This window comes from Ranitomeya variabilis, chromosome 1, assembly GCF_051348905.1.
Source record: "Ranitomeya variabilis isolate aRanVar5 chromosome 1, aRanVar5.hap1, whole genome shotgun sequence".
Classification (NCBI taxonomy): domain Eukaryota; kingdom Metazoa; phylum Chordata; class Amphibia; order Anura; family Dendrobatidae; genus Ranitomeya; species Ranitomeya variabilis.
Window position 1 is genome coordinate 523,961,417 of NC_135232.1, and position 18,238 is coordinate 523,979,654.

The 18,238-nt window shown below is 49.6% G+C and overlaps 1 protein-coding gene across 2 annotated transcripts in view; it reads left to right on the plus strand.

Moving 5' to 3' along the window:
• The first annotated feature begins 10,687 nt into the window (after nucleotides 1-10,687).
• The window catches only part of HCN2 (hyperpolarization activated cyclic nucleotide gated potassium and sodium channel 2), a 191,955-nt gene continuing 184,404 nt past the window's right edge, over nucleotides 10,688-18,238 (plus strand). For both annotated transcript variants that reach the window (XM_077254090.1, XM_077254098.1), the window contains exon 1: nucleotides 10,688-11,196. In XM_077254090.1, coding sequence (XP_077110205.1) covers nucleotides 10,745-11,196 — 452 coding nt within the window. In that variant the 5' untranslated portion in view covers nucleotides 10,688-10,744. The remainder of the gene's footprint in view (nucleotides 11,197-18,238) is intronic.

Below are 18,238 nucleotides of genomic sequence, written 5' to 3' on the forward strand. Positions count from 1 at the left end.
CAAGAACAGGCAAGTAAGGAGGAGAAAGATAGGTGGCAAAAGATAGGGGCTTGCTCTGATACCGTCACTGGACTATGGGGGAGGGGTGAAAAGGTCTGCCTACCACAGGTACTGTACCCAATGATGGCACAGGTTCTGCACGAGAATGTGCACCACTCGAAGACGGCCATGTGTGACACCCTACAGAAACAATGGATTGCCCCCGGGTTTTCCACCTGCGCAGAAAGGCAGGTACAGAGCTGCATGGTATGTGCCACACATAATCAGAGTAGGACAGTGAAAACCCCATCCAAGCACACTCCCCGGCCCCTTTACCCATTCCAGAGACTGCAGATTGATTAAATTCAGTTGCCCAGGGTAGGGACGTATGAGTATGTGTTGGTCTGCATTGATTTATTTTCAGGTTGGCCAGAAGCCTACCCAGTTGCCAAAGCTACGGCTAAGACAACGGCGAAGAAACTGATGGCTGAGATCATATGCAGGTATGGAGTTCCTGAAGTTATTGAAAGCGATCGGGGTTCCCATTTTACTGGAGAGATCATGTCAGAGGTAATGGCAGCACTGGGGGTAAGTCAAGCATTGCATACTCCATCCACAGAGTAGTGGAAGAGTGGAGAGACTAAATGGAATTCTTAAGCTTAAAATCCAGAAGGCAATGGCAGAGACTGGTAAACCATGGACAGAATGCCTTCCTCTAGCTTTGTTTTCAGTAAGATATACCCCAAACAGGAGGACAGGACTGTCACCGTATGAGATTCTGTTTGGCAGGGGCCCCAATCTTGGATGTTTCTTTCCACAACAGTTGCAGCTCAAGTACCAGGACTTGACTAGCTATGTGCAGGCCTTACATGGACACCTTGCCAAAGTGCATTTAACTGTCTTCAGTTCTCTTCCAGACCCAGACAAGGTTCCTGGACACCATCCCTTAGAGCCAGGAGACTGGGTAGTGATAAAGCGGCACGTTCGGAAGAGCCTGGATCCAAGATTTGACGGACCATACCAAGTGCTCCTGACCACAGCCACAGCTGTCAAGCTCGAAGGAAAACCTAGTTGGATCCACGCATCACACTGCAAGCGAGTTAAAGAACCGGACAGCCGATAAAGGAAACATAATGTTTTGGCTGGTTTCGATTTCCATGATATTATGCGTAATCGCATGGGACAGTCTGAATTCTCCAACATCCTTGAATAATAAGTTTGTGCAACATCACCGAAAACTGATAGATGACTTGTTGAAAAATTCCCAGCCCTTATCAGACTGTTGGATCTGTACGCACTCACCCACGTCAGCCACAAGTATCCCCTTCCTAGCTATCCCTGTGTCACCTGAGGAACTGTTTGCCTGGACTGATTGTTCTGACACACTCGCCAACAATGCCACAAATAATGTTAAGTTATGGAATACTACAGTCAGTATACCAATTGTAGGATGGGTGGGATACCCGTGGTGGCAAGGTAATCTCTCAGGAAGTAGTACACATCTACAATATTTGGCCTATGAGGGTGGGGCCTGGGTACCTAGGAATAAGACTGGACTAACAGATTTAGGGCGAGTTCCAACTTATGATTTGCAAATTAGTTTTGATGTGACTTCACACTCTACTGATGCTTTCAAACCAATACTGTTAGAAAGAATGATACACAGGCAATACCTAAACATACGTTATATAAAAGAGCTGCGGATAACACGCCCCGCCCTTCAGGGAGACCACACATAGTGCAAATGGGTATAGCCAATAAAATTGTCAGTTCTATTTTTATTTACCCTATGATTACACAAATTTGGGATATATAGGATATACTAAATACCACCATTGCTGTCCAAAATCAACCCATTATAGTAACCAACCAGCATACTATAGTACTAGACTATGTAACAGCAGCACAAGGTGGTATGTGTCAGGTTATTGGACCTGCTTGCTGCCATTATATAGATCCAAATAGTACTCTAAAGATGAAGCTAAAGTTAGAAGATGTTCAAAGACTCAGAGACCGATATGACAAAGATAATGATCGCACTAAGGACAGCTGGTGGTCAGATACTTTCTCTTTCCTAAACCCAGCCAATTGGTTTAAGGGGATCGGGGGCTGGGTAGCTGGGGTTTTGCAAAGCCTGTTGCATATAGTAGCGATTGTCCTTATTGCATATATAGTGTTTAAAATAGTTTTTAAGTGTATCTCTGTATGTACTGGGAAATTCTGCACTCACACAGCTGAAGATGATGATGATATATATTAACAAAAAAAAAAAAAAGGGGTACAGCTTATTCAGAATAGTGAATAAAATGGGGGAATGTTAGAGCAGAATCCATTTTATCTTGCTTGCCTCCATTTTGTATAAGTGTTATTACAGGTCAGAAAAGTAAGATACAATTCACTATTCTTCATTGTGCTGTTATCGTGAATTCCTAAGAACTAATGGAAGGAGTGAATGTCCTTGGAAAGATAAAGAATGATGTACTGTGTAAAATATGTCTGCAAAACTGTAGGGAGATAAGGGAGTAAAACACTCCGACGCTTAGCCGATATATGGGGAATCCGCCTCCAACACAAGAATGCATAAAAGTGTGTGTAAGCTCATTAAAAACTAGAGATATTTCAGATACAGCCCTGGCGTACTGTGTCTTATCTCTCCAGTGCCGTGACTTCATCTCTACAGTGGACTCATCAGAGAGTAGGTCGAGACCTGCGACAACACCCCCTGTGTCTCACATTCTGCCCCGTGTTTCACATTCTGCCCCTGTGTCTCACATTCTGCCCCATGTCTCACATTCTGCCCCGTCTCACATCCTGCCCCGTGTCTCACATCCTGCCCCGTCTCAAATTCTGCCCCGTCTCACATCCTGCCCCATCTCACATTCTGCCCCATGTGTCACAAATTCTGCCCCGTGTCTCACATCCTGCCCCGTCACAAATTCTTCCCGTGTCTCACAGCCTGCCCCGTTACAAATTCTGTCCGTGTCTCACATCCTGCCGCCTGTCACACATTCTACCCCCCCGTGTAGTTTCCATACCTGCCTCCTGTGTCTCACATTCTGCCCCGTGTCACACATTCTGTCCCCGTGTTGTTTTCATTCCTGCCCCCTTGGGTGTTTCCATTCCTGTCCTCAGTGTTTTCATTCCTGCCCCCCTGTGGTGTTTCCATTCCTGCCCCCAGTGTTTCCATTCCTGCCCCCAGTGTTTTCATTCCTGCCCCCTGTGGTGTTTCCATTCCTTCCCCCCTGTGGTGTTTCCATTCCTGCCCCCAGTGTTTCCATTCCTGCCCCCTGTGGTGTTTCCATTCCTGCCCCCTGTGGTGTTTCCATTCCTGCCCCCTGTGGTGTTTCCATTCCTGCCCCCTGTGGTGTTTCCATTCCTGCCCCCAGTGTTTTCATTCCTGCCCCCTGTGGTGTTTCCATTCCTGCCCCCAGTGTTTCCATTCCTGCCCGCAGTGTTTTCATTACTGCTCCCTTGATTTCATTCCTGCCCCCAGTGTTTTCATTCCTACCCCCAGTGTTTCCAGTCCTGCCCCCTGTGGTGTTTCCATTCCTGCCCCCAGTGTTTCCATCCTGCCCCCAGTGTTTTCATTCCTGCCCCCAGTGTTTCCATTCCTGCTCCCGATTTCATTCCTGCCCCCAGTGTTTCCATTCCTGCCCCGTGTTTTTCATTCCTGCCCTGTGTTTTTCATTCCTGCCCTGTGTTTTTCATTCCTGCCCCGTGTTCTTTTCTTTGCTGCCCCTGTGTCCCCCATCCTTCCCTCCTGTCTTCATCATGCCCCGGGCTTGCCGCATTCAGTATAAGAAAAAACACCTCACCTGGCCGCTGTTCAGCGCCGACATCCATCCCGGGCATTTCAGAGCGGACTCGCCGGAAAATGACGATGACGTCATACGCCGGCGATGTGCGCGCTGACGTCAGCTGCCAGCCTCCGATTGGCTGGCGGCTTTAACTGTTGCAAGGCAACAGAGGTCTCAGACGCAGGTTCAGTGTACTGTCAGAAGCCTGCCGCTGGGGCCCGGGCCCGATGAGACGGGGCCCGATGCGGGCCCCCTCTGCCCACCAGGCCCCATACGCCAGTCAGGGCAGTAATGCCCTGATGGCGGCCGAGCCTGTACTGTTATCTTTCCACAGGGTCAGTGAATAATGCTGTTTGCTAATACGCTAATGACATATTGAAATAGCTTGTTGAAACAATTAGGCTATGTGCACATGTTGTGGATTAGGCCCTGCAGATTCGCAGCAGTTTACCATGCGTTGTAGAGTACCATGTAAACCTATGGAAAACCACATCCACAGTGCACATGCTGTGGAAATTTCCAAGTGTAAACGATGCGATTTTCCACAGCATGTCAATTGTTTGTGCGGATTCCGCTGCGTTTTACACCTATTCCTTAATAGAATCCGCAGGTGTAAAAACGCAGGTGAAATCTGCACAAAATCGGCAATGGAATCTGCAACGTGTGCACATACCCTTAGCCTCTGTGACCTTCCCCCCTGACCTGTGAATGAGGAGAGGGACCTTTAAAATATCAGGGAGGTGCAGAGCAGTCCTGTGTGGAATGATGATGTGTTCACAGCATCTCGGAGAGAAAGAAGAGTATATGGACTATGCTATCCTCTGCTGGATTGTTGGACTTTTATCCTGTTACTGAACTGTATTCGTGTTCTGGACTATTTTATACTTTGTGTGGTGGATCGTATATGTGCAGCGCCCCAGAGTCCTGGTCGTTGCAGTACTGTGGCTCCGCCACTATGGGGAGCTACGGTGCGTCCGATGGCACTGAAGGAGTTCATCTGACCAGGTATCACAGACACCAATACATTTCACAGCTGGGCCTCCGGGGGGAGCTAAGGGTTCTATTCATTAGGCCACTCCCCACCATAGTGGGTAAACTGGGGGTCAGGCAGGAAGTTAGATTAGAAAGCTGACTGGATTGGACGAAGCAACACTCAGTGGCAGAGGGTGTTGTGGAGGAAGAGACAGTAGGGTCTCTGTCAGGGGTGGGATCCTGACAGAGGCTTGGCATTGGAAAGAACGTAACGGGTCCGCGCCAGCTCCGGGAAGTGGCGGGATCCAAGAAAGGACTAGAAGCGAGATAGATTGTGCTGAGTGAGAAACGAGATCAAGCGATAGGAGAATTCCAGTAGGGGTCGTGCTGTAAGACCGAAGCAACACCCTACTGAGGCGCACTACCGGTGGCCGGAACGCCGAGGGAGTATTATAACATTCAGCTTCAAGCAATACTCTAAACAGCGGCAGGACAGTCAGTTTAAGGCGGGCTGTCTAACACATATCACCTATGAAGTCTTGGGAGGCAATTGCGGGAGAGGGGCGTCTCTAGGGTCCCGGAAGAACTCCAGGCCTACCCGACAAACGGGTGCCGTTCTAACCGTAACATCAGGGAGGGACGGACGATTAGAAGAACATCATTTAATCGAGTTGTGAGGGAACTTAAGAAACAGACACAACAGTTGTGGGGTACTTTCCGTAAGCACAGCAGGGGAGGACTACAACACATAGCGCTAAGAAGGAAGGCACCGATTTCCACCTGTGAAGAGGACTCTGGAGGTGCCATTGGACCGGCCGGACTTGCGCAGCCTGGTGGACCGTATTCTGGACTGAGGACTCAGAGATCTCCAGTAAAGAGGTAAAGAGACTGCAACCTGGTGTCCTCGTTATTTACCGCGACCTGCACCCCACAACTGCACCGTTACAACACTACTTATTTCACTGGACGTTCCCCACTGACAGACAGGGCCACGGACCGGGTCTAGCCACCGTGACAACCCCAGGACTGAGACCTAGAGGCCCGGCTCCGGGTACCCCTCGGCCCTGCGGCGGTGTGGGGGCGCTCCAAACTTGGCGTCACGAACAGGATCTACTTAAGCCTGAAGAATCAGGTCATGTGTGCCTAGGAACTGTGATGTACTGCGCTTGGACTGTATTATGTTGCAAAGACTGTGCCCCGACATTCCCCGCCAAAATCGCCGCCATTATAACACTATGTGGCGCGCAGGGAGCATGGGGCGTGTCCTCGTGGGCGTAGCTTGGAAGAGTGGCGCGAAAATGGAACCCGCCCCTCACCGTTATTACTATGTCCAGAGAATATGCCCATCAAGGAGAAGGGCCCGCCTCCTAGTGTGGGATGGCGGAGGAGAGAAAGGCCGCCCTCCGGACGAGGAGGGGCAAGAACTGCTGGAGACCACAAGGCAGAATCCGATTGGCAGCATGGAGCGCGGAAGCCACCCCGGAGAGGGAGAGAAGGCCTGTGCTAGAATCTACCAATGGGAGCCGGCGGAGTCTTTACCAGGCTGCATCACCAATCAGGAAATCCTCGGGGCGGAAGTAGAGGAGCTGTGTCGGCAGTTCCGGAGTCTGTGCCAGCGAGCAACCACCCCTGGTGAGGAGCCGCCCCAAGCATCGATCTCACCGTCGACTACAGAGGAGACCAGCACCGGAGATACGGCGGAAGCAGGTAACGGCGCCGACCCGGGCGTGGCGATTGAGGAGCCCCTGCTGGTGGATGTAGACTCGCCTCCACCACGACCACCCGGACGGGTGCGTAGCCGCATTGAATGCGAGAGGCCCTGGGAAACTCTGCAGACGGCCGATCGCCCCCTACGGCCCATCCAACAACCCACGCAGCTCCAGGGAGAATGGGTAACCTTCAAATGGACCCGCGCAGCCAATACCAATCTGATGGGGTTTCCAGGGGATGCCCAAGATGAGGGGGAGAGTATCGAAGTTATCCGCCAGAAGGAATACCGCCAACGGCTGCGCCAGCAAGAGGAAGAGTGGGCCCGCAAGAAGGAGCTCCGGCGTCAGGCTGAGCGAGAGAGGGACCTTCTGAATAAGGCCCAGGTCCGGCAAGTCGCTGAGGAGAACTGGGGGCCGCAGCGCTATGGCGTGGTCAATACTTTCAAGCTGCAGGGAGGTTGGGGCTTCATTAAGGAGCCCGGTCTTGCCTTGGAGGTGTTTGTAAACCGGCGGGATGTAGAGGCGCATCTCATTGAAGGACACCCAGGTCGGGATCTTTACCCAGGAGACCGAGTTCGGTACACCCGCCACTGGGGGGATAAGGGGTGGTATGCCCTGCACGTACGCAAGTACAAGCCGGAAGTGACCGTACCATCCTCTGAGGGTTCATCAAAGCCGGCGGTTATTGCCCCGATCTCGCTGTGCGCCAAATGCCTGCGGGCCATCACTCCAAGGAGAACCGTGAGTACCCAGACCCCTATCCAGGGTGCAGACGCCCTCTATGTGGTGGCGGGGGGAGACCGGTACTCGCGGAAGCTACCCCCAGACTTAAAAGAATAAACCTCGATACCATGAATCTGTAAATAGTACTGTTTCCTGTTTGGCTAAACCCGTTTAGGGTAAACTCTTAAAGGGATCCCTTTGTTGACCCGGGATCCCAATTGTTTTGGTTATTTTCTATCTTTTCTATGTTCTTTAAAAACTGCTGAAATCATGAACAGTGCATGATCCGAACTCCTTTGTATATAGTTTGCACCTTATTAAAGGCGCTCCCTACTGGTTTTACTTAAACAAGGACTCTTTGCGAAGATACCGCACTGGAACCTTTGCTGAGTATAGACTGGTAGCCTGAGAAGATACGCTACCTCACAGAGACTTGGTCCACTCTTAAAGGGGATGTTCATTTGTTGCACGTGAATGGTGATATTGCTTTAAGATCGATAGCAATAATGTCAACGGAAGAAGATGATGATAATGTTTACATGTAAAAGTTATATGTATGCCATTGGTTAATTGTAATGCTGATAATGTTCTCTGAAAGAAAAAGTGAAAGGAAGTAATGAGAAAGTCTAATGTTGTGAAAAGAAGATAGTTGATAATGTTGATAAGAAAAGGGGGGGGGGATAGAAGGTAAACCCTGCGTTCCCCATCGAAAGTTAGTAATGTGTTACTAAGGACAGAAAGTGAACCCGTCAGGGTTAGGGGGTGAGTCCTTATAGGAGCCAAGTAGAGCCGGCTCGGTGTTCTCAAACTGAAAGAAATGTTATGTTCTATACTGTGTATAGTAGTTGAAAAGGCAGTAGGCCCTGGCTGAACGGGGCGGTCCTGTAACTGAAAGGAGAGGCAGTAGGTCTGGTGCCGATAGGACAGGCGGTCCTGCAGATTTAAAGAAGGAGAATGAAAAAGTTAAAATACCTTATAATGTGATTATAGGAAGGTCTTTGGTGGATTAAGAGTGTATATCCTTAAAGGCAAAGTTAAATTATTGTTCAATAATGTTTGCACTTAGTAGAATACCCGGTTGGGTAAGAAAAGTTAATTATAGCATGTTGCTATGATAATATTGATTATGTTTGTAACGTTGAAGTGTCCTCACCTCCCATAAAGGGAAGCCTGTTCAAATATGCTTATTGTTATTGCACTCAACAAAATTGTATGTCTTTTTGCTAACTTGTATTGTTGTTTTCTTCCCAGTCCCGGAGTACTGTGTTTAACCAGGGGGGAGTGCAGCGCCCCAGAGTCCTGGTCGTTGCAGTACTGTGGCTCCGCCACTATGGGGAGCTACGGTGCGTCCGATGGCACTGAAGGAGTTCATCTGACCAGGTATCACAGACACCAATACATTTCACAGCTGGGCCTCCGGGGGGAGCTAAGGGTGCTATTCATTAGGCCACTCCCCACCATAGTGGGTAAACTGGGGGTCAGGCAGGAAGTTAGATTAGAAAGCTGACTGGATTGGACGAAGCAACACTCAGTGGCAGAGGGTGTTGTGGAGGAAGAGACAGTAGGGTCTCTGTCAGGGGTGGGATCCTGACAGAGGCTTGGCATTGGAAAGAACGTAACGGGTCCGCGCCAGCTCCGGGAAGCGGCGGGATCCAAGAAAGGACTAGAAGCGAGATAGATTGTGCTGAGTGAGAAACGAGATCAAGCGATAGGAGAATTCCAGTAGGGGTCATGCTGTAAGACCGAAGCAACACCCTACTGAGGCGCACTACCGGTGGCCGGAACGCTGAGGGAGTATTATAACATTCAGCTTCAAGCAATACTCTAAACAGCGGCAGGACAGTCAGTTTAAGGCGGGCTGTCTAACACATATCACCTATGAAGTCTTGGGAGGCAATTGCGGGAGAGGGGCGACTCTAGGGTCCCGGAAGAACTCCAGGCCTACCCGACAAACGGGTGCTGTTCTAACCGTAACATCAGGGAGGGACGGACGATTAGAAGAACATCATTTAATCGAGTTGTGAGGGAACTTAAGAAACAGACACAACAGTTGTGGGGTACTTTCCGTAAGCACAGCAGGGGAGGACTACAACACATAGCGCTAAGAAGGAAGGCACCGATTTCCACCTGTGAAGAGAACTCTGGAGGTGCCATTGGACCGGCCGGACTTGCGCAGCCTGGTGGACCGTATTTTGGACTGAGGACTCAGAGATCTCCAGTAAAGAGGTAAAGAGACTGCAACCTGGTGTCCTCGTTATTTACCGCGACCTGCACCCCACAACTGCACCGTTACAACACCACTTATTTCACTGGACGTCCCCCACTGACAGACAGGGCCACGGACCGGGTCTAGCCACCGTGACAACCCCAGAACTGAGACTCAGAGGCCCGGCTCCGGGTACCCCTCGGCCCTGCGGCGGTGTGGGGGCGCTCCATATGGACCTTTCGTATTTTTGCCTGAATAAAGGTCCTGGAATTGTTCACTATTTGCTGCTCTGGTGATTGTGTGATATCGGAAAAGGACCCCACCAATGACTCCTCACCAGTGACATTCCCCCAGGGACAACAGTGAAAAGCCACCAGTAACATCCCATCAGTGACAACCCACCGGTGAAACCCCATCAGTGATATCCAACATTGATCGGCCACCTGTAACACCCCAGTGACACCCCCAATGACAACCAACAGTGATAGGCCAATAATGACACCCACCAGTGATACCCACCAGTGACACCCTGCCAGGCCCGCTCCCCCGGGGGTCCCCTCGCCCCACAGTCAGCACACTAAGCAGCTTCCCCCCGCCGCCTGAGAGCGCTGCGTGTCACCTAAGCCCCAGCCCCGCCAGATGATGCCCTGGCACTGGGCTGCAGCCACTTTTCTATGGCTCCACTGTAAATCTTTCTGAATTCTTTTGTTTCCTTCCCATAAACCCCGGGTAAATCCCGTGCAATCCACTTTAGCCAGCATCACATCACATTCCTAATGCCGCCAGAGGATTAGTCCGCCAGCCCAGCATCCAGGCCAGGGCTCCCCCCGCCGCACAGCAGCACACAGCCGCCCTTCCCTCCCTCCCAGGACTCCGATACATATTTCCATTCCACCGACCATTCGCATCCAAGCCCCGCCCAAGTTATGACCACGCCCACGGGACAGCTTTTACACATCTAACCCCGCCTTTTTTTTAGCTTCCATGACTTTTTCTACAGTCAGCCAATCCCGTAACTACGTGCTGTCATCTTGCGCTGCTCATTGGTTGCTCCCCACCCTGAGCGCTCGCAGTCCTGGTGTGTATAAAATACGCGGCTCTGGCTCATAACCTATTGGCTGATGTGGTGGCGCCTTCAGGATTGGCGTTTCACCTATGTCACCGCCCACGCTGCAATTGATTGGCTCTTCTCATCCAAGTCACGTCCAACTCCACGCCTACTCTGCGTTTATTGGCCACTGCGACATATACATGCCCACCTTTCTCTCTATTGGCTTGCGGTGTTTGTGTGACACGCCCAATTGAGTTCCCCCGCCCCGCGGTCCCTCCCTTTGCTCACTCCGCAGGTCCCCGCTGCCATGGACTGGCGGGGAGGCGGCGGTAGTAGCAGTGCTGCGGTGATGCGGGGAGTGGAGGCAGCTGCGACACCCGATGAGCAGCAGTCCTGGACTGCTGGCAGAAGAGGCACTCGTAGCCCATGTAGCTCGGCAGGGACTCCGGGCACCGGCAAGGGCAGCCCGAATGGAGAGTGCAGGCGGGAGCTTTCCGAGGCGCCGCCCCGAGAGCACAAGGTGTCCTTCTCCACGGAGCCTCCGCGGGGGTCCTCACCCGGCAAGGACACCGAAGATGGCGAGGCCGGGGAAGAGGAGCCCCGCTCCGGGTTCGTGCACCGCCAACTCTCTGCCATGCTCCAACCGGGGGTCAACAAGTTCTCTCTCCGGATGTTCGGCAGCCAGAAGGCGGTGGAGAGGGAGCAGGAGAGGGTGAAGTCCGCGGGGGCCTGGATCATACACCCCTACAGTGACTTCAGGTACATGCCCTGTCCTGGGGTGGGTGGGGGCAATGGTCTCATGGGTAGGGGAAAGCCAGTGGTGCCCAGTATAGCTCTGGTATCTAGGGGAAAGTGGTGCCCAGTACTGATCTAATTCCTAGGGGAAAGCCAATGCCAGGGTGCCCAGTACTGATCTAATACCTAGGGGAAAGCCAATGCCAGGGTGCCCAGTACTGATCTAATACCTAGGGGAAAGCCAATGCCAGGGTGCCCAGTACTGATCTAATACTTAGGGGAAAGCCAATGCCAGGGTGCCCAGTACTGATCTAATACTTAGGGAAAGCCAATGCCAGGGTGCCCAGTACTGATCTAATACTTAGGGAAAGCCAATGCCAGGGTGCCCAGTACTGATCTAATACCTAGGGGAAAGTCAATGCCAGGGTGCCCAGTACTTACCTAATACTTAGGGGAAAGCCAATGCCAGGGTGCCCAGTACTGATCTAATACTTAGGGGAATATCAATGCCAGGGAGCCCAGTACTGATCTAATACCTAGGGGAAAGCCAATGCCAGGGTGCCCAGTACTTACCTAATACTTAGGGGAAAGCCAATGCCAGGGTGCCCAGTACTGATCTAATACTTAGGGGAATATCAATGCCAGGGAGCCCAGTACTGATCTAATACCTAGGGGAAAGCCAATGCCAGGGTGCCCAGTACTTACCTAATACTTAGGGGAAAGCCAATGGCAGGGTGCCCAGTACTGATCTAATACTTAGGGGAATATCAATGCCAGGGAGCCCAGTACTGATCTAATACCTAGGGGAAAGCCAATGCCAGGGTGCCCAGTACTTACCTAATACTTAGGGGAAAGCCAATGCCAGGGTGCCCAGTACTGATCTAATACTTAGGGGAATATCAATGCCAGGGAGCCCAGTACTGATCTAATACCTAGGGGAAAGCCAATGCCAGGGTGCCCAGTACTTACCTAATACTTAGGGGAAAGCCAATGGCAGGGTGCCCAGTACTTATCTAATACTTAGGGGAAAGCCAATGCCAGGGTGCCCAGTACTGATCTAATACTTAGGGAAAGCCAATGCCAGGGTGCCCAGTACTGATCTAATACCTAGGGGAAAGTCAATGCCAGGGTGCCCAGTACTTACCTAATACTTAGGGGAAAGCCAATGCCAGGGTGCCCAGTACTGATCTAATACTTAGGGGAATATCAATGCCAGGGAGCCCAGTACTGATCTAATACCTAGGGGAAAGCCAATGCCAGGGTGCCCAGTACTTACCTAATACTTAGGGGAAAGCCAATGCCAGGGTGCCCAGTACTGATCTAATACTTAGGGGAATATCAATGCCAGGGAGTCCAGTACTGATCTAATACCTAGGGGAAAGCCAATGCCAGGGTGCCCAGTACTTACCTAATACTTAGGGGAAAGCCAATGGCAGGGTGCCCAGTACTGATCTAATACTTAGGGGAAAACCGATGCCAGGGTGCCCAGTACTGATCTAATACCTAGGGGAAAGCCAATGCCAGGGTGCCCAGTACTGATCTAATACTTAGGGGAAAGCCAATGCCAGGGTGCCCAGTACTGATCTAATACTTAGGCGAAAGCCAATGCCAGGGTGCCCAGTACTGATCTAATACTTAGGGGAAAGCCAATACCAGGGTGCCCTGTACTGATCTAATACCTAGGGGAATATCAATGCCAGGGTGCCCAGTACTGATCTAATACCTAGGGGAGAGCCAATACCAGGGTGCCCTGTACTGATCTAATACCTAGGGGAAAGCCAATGCCAGGGTGCCCAGTACTGATCTAATACCTAGGGGAGAGCCAATGCCAGGATGCCCAGTACTGATCTAGTACCTAGGGGAAAAGCCAATGCCAGGGTGCCCAGTACTGATCTAATACCTAGGGGAAAGCAATACCAGGGTGCCCTGTACTGATCTAATACCTAGGGGAAAGCCAATGCCAGGGTGCCCAGTACTGATCTAATACCTAGGGGAGAGCCAATGCCAGGGTGCCCAGTACTGATCTAGTACCTAGGGGAAAAGCCAATGCCAGGGTGCCCTGTTCTGATCTAATACCTAGGGGAATATCAATGCCAGGGTGCCCAGTACTGATCTAACACCTAGGGGAAAGCCAATGCCAGGGTCCCAGTACTGATCTAATACCTAGGGGAATATCAATGCCAGGGTGCCCAGTACTGATCTAATATCTAGGGGAAAGCCAATGCCAGGGTGCCCAGTACTGATCTAATACCTAGGGGAAAGCCAATGCCAGGGTGCCCAGTACTGATCGAATACCCAGGGGAAAGCCAATGCCAGGGTGCCCAGTACTGATCTAATACCTAGGGGAAAGCCAATGCCAGGGTACCCAGTACTGATCGAATACCTAGGGGAAAGCCAATGCCAAGGTTCCCAGTACTGCTCTGTCTAGGGGAAAGCCAATGCCAGGGTGCCCAGTACTGCTCTGTCTAGGGGAATATCAATGCCAGGGTGCCAAGTACAGCTCTGTGTAGGGGAAAGCCAATGGTTCCCAGTTTAGTACCCCTCTAACATCTAAGGAAAAGCCAATGCCAGTGGAGCCCAGTGCAAAACAACTCCATTCTGGTATTCACAGGTGCCTGCAGTGATTGGCTACTGAAGATCTCGTGCCTACTCCTTATACAAGACTGGCATGATTTCCTTCCTGTGATCGGGCATTAATGGAGGTCAGAGTGTGGTTCTGTTTTGCTGCCTCTTGCAGATTTAAAGGGACACTGGAAGGTCATTGGGCTTGTCTGCTTTGTGTGGGACCTAGACATGCTGGAGAAACATCATTGTTAGGAGAATCATGATCAGATGGCCTGAATGGCAATAGAAGCCTGCTTTTCATGCCATATGCCAACTTCCTTTCTGGCATTACTGTCCTTGCATGCAAATCATGCTGAAGCATGCCACTAGACACTGGAGCAAGTTAAGCTACAGAAGATGACATCTGTCATGTACAGAGCAGTGTAGAGAAAAGTCATTGCTAGGAGGACATCTGCATTATTGTAGGTAGAAGGAAGTCTGAGGAGATATTTCAAGGGTGTGTGTCCTCCACGTTCTCTACTGCAGTTAGGCCTCCTCTACAGGTCCCTCCAGCATGGAATGGGTTATCAGCTCTCTCCTCCCTCTCCTGCTGCTGTTCAAGGTTGCAATGTACTTGATGTTTGTGTAGGCTTCAGCCATTCACCTGGTTTCCATTCTCATTCCTCCTACATCTATTGATGACCCTTTTTCTTGAATAATGTGCTCATTCATTTGCTGGTGTAATGAGATGATGCCAGTTAGGTGCCAGGGTCATTCATTCCCGGGTATGTTGGCATAATTCAGGATGAGATTTCTCCTTCGGCTGACTCGAACATGTGACAACTTTTTCACCCAGCAGATGACGGTAAAATGATATGGTTGACACGTTGTGTAATTTGAGCAGTGACTAGGGACTATTGGAAGTTGCCTTCTGTTTGCCCCAACATGCTGACCCTATATCTATCTGAGCTAAGCATATTTGTACATAACTGCACCTTCTAGATTACAGAAATAATGTGTGCCATAAATGTGGCCACCAGTTACACCTGAAGGTGTGAATGAGCAGTCACGGGTATTGGGGAGACATGAGAAGGACGCCTAATCTTCTGTACATATAAAGGATTCCCATACAAGCAGGTTTAGCCTTGGTGCTTGGTCCTGGTAGGGCTCATGTCATGTCAATCCCTATACTTATGTGTAAACAAGAACTAACACAGCAAAAAAGGCAGCAGTATTTACCTGCCCGGGTCTCAGAAGTAATGCGCTCTCAGGACGCGGAAACCCATATAATAAAGATGGCGGCAACACATGTGCAAATTACTGATGAGGCAATCACTCGACACCTAACAATTCATGGAGGGGGTGATAGTATTAAAATTGCACACAAAAAAAAAAGTTATTTTCACTCGGGGTGCAGGCAGGCCCACAAATTTTAGCCTTGTAAACTAGGGTGTCTTTCCTCATGGGGTTCACTTAGTGTTGGGCAGCACGCCTAATCTAATAGTATGGGTTTCACATATAGGCTGTGTAAAAACAAATATTGGAGTTATTATTTCATGCCAATCATTTGTATCCTATGTGGCATGGGATTATAAAAACCCCTTCAGTCTGCAGCTGTAACGGGACATCTAGCCCCCCTTCAGTGTTCTGCTAGCTCAGCAGGGGGTTAAGCCTCAAAGGCTATGAGTTCTCACACCTTGAGTCAGCTCAGAGCAGAACAAAAGGCCTACTTGCCATTTGGATGCCATGTGGTCTAAACTGCTTTGTTGAGCCAGCTATGATTACATAAGGAGTTATGAAGATACTAAACGTCCTAGCCATACATCGTGCATATTTGCGAGATCCCCAGATCATGGCGAATGCCTGGCTGGGTCTCGACCCGTTCTAGCACCCAGGGGTATGGAGATACATAGAACATCTAGTAGATGCCAGGTAACAAAGGCTTGTTTGGTTCCCAGGCGTAGCAGGGGCCCGGCTGGATCTGAAGTTGTCTGAACCGCTGCCCTAGGACCGTCCAGAAAGGAGTTATGATCTTTCATAGGTTTTGGAGTTTTTCGCTGCAGAGGCAAGGGGAGGAGATTTAGGTTCAGCTGAGAGGGCAGGAGGGGAGTGACTCAAAGGGGATAAAGGCTTGTGTATGGCCATGTGGTCTGTCGCTCTGTTATGCATGCGGCCCACTTCGACAGTGGGGGCCGTGTTGATGAACGTGCTGTGAAGGACCTAGGAGTCAGCTGGCAGCCCATGCCCCTTTGCGGCCCAGCGCATCACAACATCACCCGGTAATTGACATACAGTTGTGTGAAAAAGTGTTTGCCCCCTTCCTGATTTCCTATTCTTTTGAATGATTTTCACACTTACATGTTCCAGATCACCAAACAAATTTAAATATTAGACAAAGATAACTGAAGTAAACACAAAATGCAGTTTTTAAATGAATGTCATTATTATTAAGGGAAAAAGAAATCCAGACCTACTGGCCTCTGTCTGAAAGTCCCTAAATCTAATAACTGGTTGTACCACCTTTAGCAGCAACTTCAATCAAGCATTTGCGATAACTGGCTATGAGTCTTTCACAACACTCTGGAGGAATTTTGGCTTACTCGTCTTTGCAGAATTGCGGGAATTCAGCCACATCGGAGGGTTTCTGAGCATGAACTGCCTTTTTAAGGTCACGCCACAACATCTCAATCTGATTAAGGTCAGGACTTTGACTAGACTACTCCAAAGTCTTCATCTTGTTTTTCTTAAGCCATTCAGAGGTCGACTTGCTGGTGTGTTGTGGATCATTGTCCTGCTGAATATCCCAAGTGCGCTTCAGCTTAAGGTCACGAGCAGATGACTAGACCTTCTCCTTCAGGATTTTTTGGAAGACCACAGAATTCATGGTTCCATTTATCACAGCAAGTCTTCCAGATCCTGAAGCAGCAAAACAGCCACAGATTATCACACTACCACCACCATATTTTACTGTTAGTATGGCATTCCTATTCTGAAATGCTGTGTTACTTTTATGCCAGATGTAGTGGCAGGCCATGTTTAAGTGATTGACCACATCTGCTCTCAATTGAGAAATCAGGCATGCGTGTGGCTAGGAAATTTAAACTCTGCTTCCCAAAGATGTGATAAACCAGTTAATTTATGTTTATGGGGGGGGAGGCAATCTTTTTTTTTTTTTTCTCTTTGAGCCTTGTAGATTTGGATTTCTTTTTCAATAATAATAGAGACCTTCACTTAAAAACGGCATTTTGTGTTTACTTGTGCTATGTCTAATATTTATATTTGTTTGGTGATTTGAAAAATATACATGTGATAAACATGCAAAAGAATAGTAAATCAGGAAGGGGGCAAAACACTTTTTCATGCAGCTGTATATTCTGCTTATATCTTTTGTCCTACCGCTATCTGTATTTGCATATTTGACCATTGTATATATAATTTAACGTTGGGCTGCTCTTTTATCTCGCTCCACAAATCCACACGTCCATTTCTCAGTTTAACTTTCCATGCTACCTGGGTTGGTTTCTAGCCCGATATAATCCTGTTTACGGACTGGGCTTGTATCTAATGAGGAACTGGTGTCAGTCTTACTAGGCTGGCAGCACTCTACTTCACTGGTGCTAGTAAAAGCGACCTCTCAGCCTGTCAGGGTTGTGAGCGAGTGTGGTGCCACGCCAGTGACTGTGTGGGCCGCATCCTCTCACTCGCCATGCTTCCCTAGACCCATGTGGACAGGGTGTGTCTGTGTAAAACTGCACCATTCTGACCTTGCGTGCCATAGGGGGTGCGTAAGGTCACATTGGTGCAAGTGAGGAGCCCATACCACGTGATCTTGCTGATGTGATAGTGACGTCAGGCAGGGTGGCGTGGTGCGGGTTTGTCACATGTCATGGCAGCGGAGGGCTTCTGTGTGATCTCTGGTGTCCCCCTTCATAGGCTGTAAGCCAGACACTGTACACTACCTGTGTGTGTGTGTGTGTGTGTGTGTGTGTGTGACAAGCGCCTTATACAACCTTTTTTTGTGTGCAATTTTAATACTATGCAATCACCCCCTCCATGAATTGGAAGGTTGTGAGTGATTGCCTCATCAGTATTTTGCACTTGTGTTGCCGCCATCTTTATTATGTGGGTTGCTGTATCCTGAGAGTGCATTACTTCTGAAACCTGAGCAGGTAAATACTGCTGCCCTTTTTTGTGTGTTACTTCTTGAATTCTGGGGGGAATTTTAATTCCTCTTTTTGTGGCTTTGCTTTTTATGTGTAAACAAATATACATAATATACATGTACCGCAGCTGTCCATGGTGCTGATTGGAAATTTACTCAGGACATAAACAACTGAAAGCAATATTTGTAGCCTCTAAGTACTATCCATGGTGCTGAAGTGACAACTTAGTCACTTTTCTGATACTTAAAGGGGGGTCTGACTTGAACAGCGTGCCTGCCACTCCTATAAATCACACCTGTTTGCCATAACCGCTCCACTGTACTAACTAAAATTAATGAGGCTGACCATGCAATACAACA